Source organism: Manis javanica, chromosome 2, assembly GCF_040802235.1.
Source record: "Manis javanica isolate MJ-LG chromosome 2, MJ_LKY, whole genome shotgun sequence".
Classification (NCBI taxonomy): Eukaryota; Metazoa; Chordata; class Mammalia; order Pholidota; family Manidae; genus Manis; species Manis javanica.
The window spans coordinates 121,702,229-121,711,557 of NC_133157.1; the positions used below are offsets into that span (position 1 = coordinate 121,702,229).

A 9,329-nucleotide genomic window follows, 5' to 3' on the forward strand; every position below is an offset into this window, starting at 1 on the left:
GGATGGAGCTAGAGGGTATTATGCTCAGTAAAAAAAGCCAGGCAGAGAAAGACAAGTATCAAATGATTTCACTCATCTGTGGAATATAAGAACAAAGAAAAAACTGAAAGAACAAAACAGCAGCAGACTCACAGAACCCAAGAATGGACTAACAGTTACCAAAGGGAAAGGGACTGGAGAGGATGGGTGGGAAGGGAGGGATAAGGGGGAAAACAGGGCATTATGATTAGCACACATAATGTACCAGGGGGAACATGGGAAAGGCAGTATATACAGAGAAGACGAGTAATGATTCTATAGCATCTTACTATGCTGATGGACAGTTACTGTAATGGGGTATGTCGGGGGTGGGGGAGGGGAACTTGATAATAGGGGGAGTCTAGTAACCATAATGTTGTTCAAGTAATTGTACATTAATGATATCAAAATAAAAAAATTAAAAATTGAAAAATAAATAAATAAATTTAAGGACACAATAATTCTCAGTCATAATATAAGTTGATCACAGGGACTGCTGAACCACTGTGATGTACATGTGAAACCAACAGTAAGATCATATATTAATGATACTTTAATAAAAAACAAAACAACAGTTATAGTGAGAAAAATTAAAGTATTCTCTGCTTTGTACTATGTGACACTTATTTCATGACAACAAAAGGCTGTCAGAAATTAAAGGTTTCCTACCACACTTCAAATGTCATTTTTCATATACTTTGTTTAGAAACAAAAGAGCAGTATGAAGCACTATTTTATAAAGTACACTGAAAATACACTTTGAAATATAAATGACACTTATAACAGAATTAAAACTGTAGAATTTTAAGACCTAATAAGTATCAGCAATGTACCACCTTTACATGTTAACTCAAGCAGGTTAGATAACTTGCCCAAAATTACAAAGCTATCTAGCAATGTAACCACAATTAGACTTTAGGATGTTTGCTGCTTTTATAAACTTACTTTCTTTTCTAACTATATTCAAAATTTTCAAACTCTAAATTTGCTGAACTAACTACAGAATGTACAATTCAGTTCCACAAACACAAAAGTCTAAACATGGCTGTTATATATTTTAAGACAGCATATGAACTGATGGTTAAATTTCTTTGGATTATATCCTAAAGCAACTAATATATCCATTGGCCTTCTCATCCTGACAGATTTTGAAAACAAACTATACTTAAAAAGTGTTTCTTTTAAAGCTAGAACTTTAAAAGTTTAGCTTTACAAATGCTATTCTTGGACTCTGTCCAAGTTGTACTTTCTGGATTATAAAACTAAGTCACAGGTCTAAAATACAGAAACCTTCCTACCCTATCACCTGAAACATCTGCCCATACTAATAAAGCAAAATCAAAACTAAAAACATGCAACCATGATTGTCAACATTTCATGAATTCATAGAATTGTCCTTCCTTCCAGGTCATGTTAAGGTTTTTAGTCTTTATATGAATGGGATACAAACATTATCAAGAGCTCTGCAAAAAAACATTGGAGAGCTAACAAATACATGACCTGGATATGCAAAGCAAAACATGTGTTGAGATCACAAACCACTGGGCAGAGTCAACATCTTGCTGAAGAATGAAAATAAGCCTTAAAGAGCCTGACATAATAAACCACATGGATGGATGGAAGTATGGCTCAACATGTGCAAATCAACATGATATATACCAATTAACAAAATAAAGGACAAAAACCATATGATCATCTCAATAAATGCAGAAAAAGCCTCTGACAAAATTCAACATCCATTTACAAAACTCTCAACAGAACAGGTACAGAGGTAACATACCTCAATGTAATAAAGGCCATAATGACAAGGCCACAGTATACTCAACGATAAACAGCTGAAAGCTCTTACTCTAAGATTAGGCATCAGACAAGGATGTCCACTCTCATTTTTATTCAACACAGTATTGGAAGTCCTACCCTGAGCAATCAGTGAAGAAAAAGAAACAAAAGGCACCTGAGTTGGAAAGGAAGAAGAACTGTCACTATTTGCAGAAATATTTATCTGCAAATTTCTATATACATTATATATAGAAAACCCTAAAGACTCCACAAAAAGTTAGAATAAATGAATCCTGTAAAGATGAATACAAAATCAATATACAAAAATATGTTGCATTTCTATATTAGCAACAAACTATCAGAAATAGAAGAAAACAATTCCATTTATAATTGCATCTAAAAGAATAAACTACCTAGGAATACATAAAATCATGGAGATGAAAGACATGTACACTGAAAACTGTAGGACACTGATGAAAAAAACTGAAGATATAAATAAATCAAAAGATATTCCATGCTATGGATTGGAAGAATATTGTGAAAAAGTCCATATTACCCAAAGCAATATACAGATTCAGTCAGCATTTTTCACAAAAATAGAACAAATCTAAAATTTGTATGGAACCACAAAAGACCCCTACAACCAAAGCAATCTTGAGAGAGAACCAAGGTGGATGCAGCACATGCCTTGATTTCAAACTATATTTACAAACCTAATAATCAAATCAGTATGGTATTTAGCATGAAAACAGGCACACATATCAATGGAACAGAATAGAGAACCTGGAAATAAATTCACACATATGTGATCAACTAATTTATGACAAAGGAGCCAAGAATATACAATAAGGACAGTCTCTTCAAAAAGTAGCATTGGGAAAACTGGACAGCTACATACAAAAGAATGAAACTAGACTACCATGTTATACCATACACAAAAATGAGCTCAAAATGGACTGAAGACTTGAACATAAGACCTGAGACCATAAAACTCCTAAAAGAAAACTTAGGCAGTAAACTCCTTCACACTGACTCCAGCGATGAGTTTTTGGATATGACTCCAAAAGCCAAGGCAACAAAAGCAAAAATTAACAAGCAGGACTACATCAAACTAAAAAGCTTCTGCACAGCAAAGGAAACCATCAACAAAATGAAAAAGCAACCTACTAAGTAGGAGAAAATACTTGCAAATCGTATCTGGTAACAGGTTAATATCCAAAATAGGTAAGAATCCAAATATACAAAGAACTCATGCAAATCAATAGCAAAAAAACTATCTGATTAAAAAATGGGTAGAGGACCTAAACAGACATTTTCCCAAAGAATATAGATAGATAGCCAACAGGTACATGAAAAGATGCTCAACATCACTAATCATCAGGGTAATGCAAATCAAAACCACTATGAGATAACATCTCACATCTGTTAGAATGGCATTCATCAAAAAGACAAGAAAAAACAAGTGTTGGTGAGGATGTGGAGGAAAGGGAACCCTTGTGCACTGTTAGAGAGAATGTAAATGTAAGTACAGCCATTATGGAGGTTCCTCAAAGAAACTAAAAATGGAACTACCAAATGATCCATCAATTCCACTTCTGTGTTATTTACCCCAAAAAAAATGAAAACAATATGAAAGGATGCCATGTTCACTGCAGCATTATTTTCAAAATTCAAGATATGGAAACAACTTAAGTGTTCATCAAGAATGAATGAAGATGTGGTATAGATAGATACACAGTGGCATACTATTCAGCCATAAAAAAGAAAATCTTGCCATTTCTAACAACATGGATGGACCTTGATGTCAATATGCTAAGCAAAATAAGAGGACAAATAACTTAAGTGTGGAATTTTTAAAACAATAACAATGAAAAACCAAATTCGGAGATGCTGGAAACGAACAGATTGCTGGTTGCCAAAGGAGAGGGTGGGTAGTGGGAGAAAAGGGCTAAAGGAGTCAAAAGGCACAAATTTCCAGTTATGAAATAAATAAGTCCTGGGACTGCAACACTCAGCATGGCAACTACAGACAATACTATACTGCATATTTGACAGTTGCTATAAAAGTAGATCTTAAAAGTCCTCAGCACAGAGACATAATGCTCTTCAAAGTGAAAAAAAACTAAAGTGTCAGTGAATCCTGTTGGCTAGACAATGATATCATCCAAAGTAGAACACTACATCAAAAGTCACCTGGCACACATGAAGTCTACTTACTTTATAATTATATATATATTTATATATAATATATATAGAACTATATAAAAATGTATGCAAGAAATAACACCAATCCTATACAAACTCTTTAAAATATGGTAAACATACCTACTGTATGATCCAACTATCTGTCTCCTACACATTACTCAAGAGAAATAAAAGCATGTTTATTTAAAAAAAAACCTGCACATGGATGTTAATAGCTTTATTTTAACAGCCAAAAAAAGAAACAACCCTAATGTCCTTCAACAGTTTAATAAATAAACATACTGTGGTATACCCACACAATGGTGAAATACTGCTCAGTAACAAAAATAAGGAAGTATAATACCGTCAGCCCCACAAACCAATCTCAAATTAGGCTTAATGAAAGAAGGCAGACAAGAAAAAGAACATACTGAACAATTCCGTTTACATAAAACTCTAGAAACGTAAACTAACTTAAAAGTAACAGAAAGCAGATCAGTGGACAGGGTGAGGGTGAGGTGCAGGGAGGGGCAAAAAGGTGAGAGAACAAAGGACAAAAGGAGACACGGGTGAGATGAACGTTTCCCTCTCTTCACTGTAGTGACAGTTTCACAGGTGTAGACTTAAGTCAAAACTCACTGAGTTGTACACTTTAAGTATGTGCCATTTACTGCATATCAATTACATTTTAATAAAGCTGCTTAAAAAAATAAATACTACAGCAAGAGAATTATGAGGAGGAGGAAGGGGAAGAAGAGAAAAAAAAATTTTTTTTTAACTAGTACCAGTAGTGTTTTTATTTCCATTGCCTTACCTTAATTTAAGACTCACCAAAATGCTACAGCCATCACAGAGGTACAGCACTGGTACAGGATCAACAAACATTATGAGAACAGAACATAGCACCCAGAATGGAGCAATGCTTACACAATTATCTGATTTTTGAAGACACCAAAACCATCCAAAGGGAAAATAAAAGCACTTTCATTACATGGGCTGGAACTGGATATCCATATGAAAATCATTAAACCACACCCCTACCTCTCACATCGTACAAAAACTTGATTCCGTTTTTAAAAAAACTTTTATAGAAGATAAAACCATAATGCTTTTAGAATACAAGAATATCTTACTCTCTTGAGTAAATGCCAAGGAGTGGAAAGACTTGATCATATAGAAGGTGTATGCTTAACTTTAAAGAAACTGCAAAACTGTTTTCCAACTGGTTATTCCTTTTTATATTCCCAGAGAGAAAAATGTGATAACCATTAACAACTGATAAACTGGACTTTATCAAAATTAAAAACTTTTGCTCATTAGAAGTAACTACTAATAAAATGAATAGAAAAATCAGTCTGGGAGAAAATATTCTACAAAACTTATCTGACAAAAGACTGGCTTCCATGAGATGTAAGAATTCCTCCAACTCAAGAAAAAACCAACCAACCCACTTGAAAAGTATGCAAGCAATTTTTACAGACACTTCACAGATAATATAAGAAAGGTCAAAAAACATATGAAAAGTACTCAACATGGCTGCAATTCAAAAGACTGACACAAATTGTTGACAACGATGTAGGGCATCTGAACTCTCTCGCTTGGTTGGTGGATGTGTAACACAGTCTAAAACCACTTTGGAAAAAGCTCTGGTGGCTTTTTACAAAAAAATATACTCCACGACCTAGCAATTCTACTCCCCAGCCTTTTCCTATGAAAAAGGAAAATATACAACATGTATAAGAAGTTTCATAGCAGCTTTATCCATAATAGCCCAATCCTGAAAACAGCCCAAGCGCCCATCACTAGAAGAATGGGTAACAAACTCATATATTCATAAATGGAACATTACTCAGTAATAAGAGGAACAAATGATACATGCAACATGAATACAACTTAAAATATTCTGAATAACAAACTGGGACATAAAATAGTACATAGTATGAACCAATTTATGTGAAGTTCTAGAGCAGGCAGAACTAATCAATGGCGGAAAGAAATCTGAACAGTAGCTGCTCCTGGGAGGGACTGACTGGAAGGCGCAGGGACTGACTGGAAGGCGCAGTGAGGGTAACATTCTCCATCTGGATACAGAAGGGATGACACAGGGATATGCATTTGTTAAAATTCAGTGAACAGCACACTTGTGATTTGTGCATTTCTCGATATGTAAATTTTTACAACCACACAAAAAGAAATACAAACACTGAACTCTAGGTACTGACATGGACGCCAAATTGTTTAGTGTTTAAGTGTGCCAATGTCTGCAACTTAGTTTGAAATACATAAAGATCAGTAAATTGGTTTCATTATCTTGTGGCAACTGGGAACACTTAGTCTATATGGTTCCAGAAAAGCTGCCTCGCCTTTGTTCATTTCAAATGGTGTCCCAGTTTTTTATTGCTAATCTGTGATGATTGAAATAGTAAATGCTTAGCTTGTGAGTGCCCCTTCATCAAACAAAAACTACTAAAATAGCCTATCATCTACCCTGAAAAGTTCAGACGGAACATTTAGGACAGGTAATAGTAACTATTTCAGGATCTTCTCCAATTAACAAAGGGGCACTCACAAGGTAAGTATTTACAATTTCAACTATCAGATACACAAAAGGCTGGACACCGCATGAAACGACCAAGATAAACAGGCTCTTCTGGAAGAACAATACAACACAAGCAGGTGTTTTCCAGCCACAAATAGAGTAATGGAGACAATTCACTGATCCCTGGCCAGAGTTTTTTTTTTAAATGAAACAGAATGGATTAAAACAATAAAACATTTGATAGAATCACGTGTAGTTAGGTTTCATGAATATATATATATATATATATATATATATATATATATATATATATATATATATATATATATATATAGGCACCATGATGCAGAAAGATAAAGACTATAAGGCAACCGATTAATATAAAACTACATAACTCCAAATAAAAAAAATCCTGCCATTTGTGACAACATGGATGGACCTAGAGGGCATTCTGCTAAGTGAAATAGGTCAAAGAAATAGCCCATGATTTCACTTATATGTGCAATCTAAAAAAGAAAGAACAGATTCATAAATACAGAGAACTGGTGGCTGGGTGACAGAGGAGAGGGAGGTGAAGGGATGGGCAGAATAAAATGAGTAAAGGTAATTAAGAGGTTCAAACTTCCAGTTATAAAACAGGTAAGTCGTGGGGATGAAAAGTAAAGCGTAGAAAACATAGTGAACATCGTTAATAACTTTGTGTGGTGAGCATTTTGTAATGTCTACAAATGTCGAGTCACTACGTTGTTCACCTGAAACCAGTACTGTGTCGGGCACGTTCGAAGAACACCGACAGAGGGGAGTGGGTGGAGGAGACAGTGAGGGAAACTGCGAGGCAATAAGCGGCAGCTGGGAGAAAAGCTGTTTTCCTGCAGTGCGCTCACTCCCTCGCTATGGTTCCCGAGCGAGCGAGGCGTCGGGGTGGGTGACCGCGCCCCTCCCGGCTCCCGCTGAGCTCCGCACCCACCCATCCCCGAACCCTGTCGGCATCACAGCCCAGCACGCAACTCCGCGAGGACCAACGCCCCGCGACCACAGGAGCCTCACCACCAGCAGTTTCCTGTCCTCCACCAGCTGCCGCTTCCGCAGGATCTCCGATTTCAGAATGTCCATCTCGCTGCCCCGGCTTAAGCTCAAGTTTCCCTCTCCAGACCCTCGGACCAGGCCTTACCCAGCCGGACGCCGCGACCCTCTCAACAGTGGGTCCAACACATAAGACAACAGCTGACCGGGCCACTTCCGGCGGAAGTGAGTTGAGCAAGAGGAGGAAGAGAGCTCTCCAGAACGCCTGTTGTTGACTAGCTGCTGCAGATTGGCGCCACCTGGCGGCGCCCTCCGACGGCGCGCCTGTAGTTTACAGTGGCAGAGATACAAACGAACTTGGACTGCAACGCGAGTCTTAATCGTGTGTTCAACATGCTGCGTGTTTAACGATGTTGTTTTACCTGCTTGTACCTGCTATTTCAGGTGCAAAAGCCCACTCGTAGAACACCTCGGTCATGCCAATTAGGACCAGATCCTTACTTAAACCAGAAGTTCACAACAGAGTTCCTGAAGTTACCTGCTTGCCAAAATTAATCTACTAGGGTGAGAAAACCCTAAACACTACTATACTAGTTCATGAGTATAAAGGGCAATGTTCCTTCCTAAATTGTTATAATTTCTGTAAAGTTAAGCAACTACATCCATTTAAGTCATTTCAGAAGGAAATTAGGACAGGTAATAGTAACAATTGTCTCTTCTAGATTGCTCACATATATCCTGGTGATAATTGAACATCTGCCCCAAACTGAGATCTTTTTCGTCATGCGTTCAGCCAGCCAGTCACCATTTTCAGTGACATGATTGGAAATGTAATCAGAAATTCCTTTTATTTTTTTAAGTGCAACCCAAGAAAAAAATTTTAATTGGGGAGAAAAATTGTATCAATTTTAATTTGCAAAACAACCTAAAAACTGTTAACTATGCATTTATTCTTTGTTTTATGCCATTGCAGCTGTTTTTAAAATTCTAGTTAAGTCATAACTGAACATAGTTGACATGTCAGTTTTTCTCAGACAAAAAGGAAAGACATCATTCAGTTCAATTGATAATGGGGAAGATGGTTTATCAAAATAAAAGAATTGTTCATTTCAATTCATGGAGTTTCTTACTGCATACATGTGTGCTGGTTATATTTCATAAAAAAGATATATAACTTTTGCCAGAAATAAATCAACATAAGAAGTTAATTCACTGTCTGACCTTTGCTAATTTTCAGGGCTTGTGAAAGCTTAAGATATTTTACAAAGAAAAGGTCCTTGAGCTAATAAACATGGTAAAATTGTTACATGAATATGTTTCCTGAGTCACTCATAATTCAATAAGCAAGTAATAATTTATTAGCATTTTCCTGATTTAGGGATTAGACACTTTGACACAAAAACCTGGAGGGTTGACAGGCATGACATCAAAAGTAGTGGAAGTTCACAGGCAACACAAAAGAACAGCTGGCCAGAGGGGAGACAATTGATGAACCAGAAAAGATACCAACTGCCTTAAATAGGCTCCCTTTAAAGTTCAAACGTTTGTTGACCTTTATGTAAACATGTGCCTTAAATCCTCATAAAGGCCTTAAAAGGAAGGAACAAGAGACCTGAGCACTTGGCCAGACAAGCTGACTGGTGAGCTTTTCAATACCGAAGGAAAAAAAAAAGATGACCCGGAGAGTTTAAAAACACTCAAGAGACCCCAACCCATCCTGACCCCAAGGAAGAAGGTACTCATTTTTAAAATATGTACCCCATTCCATCACAATAGTTATTTAAAA

General features: G+C 36.5%; 1 protein-coding gene across 14 annotated transcripts in view; it reads right to left on the reverse strand.

Moving 5' to 3' along the window:
* PRPF18 (pre-mRNA processing factor 18) overlaps positions 1-7,769 on the reverse strand; it is a 70,292-nt gene extending 62,523 nt beyond the window's left edge. For 13 of the 14 annotated variants that reach the window (XM_037001638.2, XM_073229268.1, XM_037001634.2 and 10 more), the window contains exon 1: positions 7,568-7,769. In XM_037001638.2, the coding sequence (XP_036857533.1) occupies positions 7,568-7,633 (66 nt within the window). In that variant the 5' untranslated portion in view covers positions 7,634-7,769. The remainder of the gene's footprint in view (positions 1-7,567) is intronic. The other variant, XM_037001639.2, reaches the window with a different exon arrangement.
* Between the last annotated feature and the right edge of the window lie 1,560 nt (positions 7,770-9,329).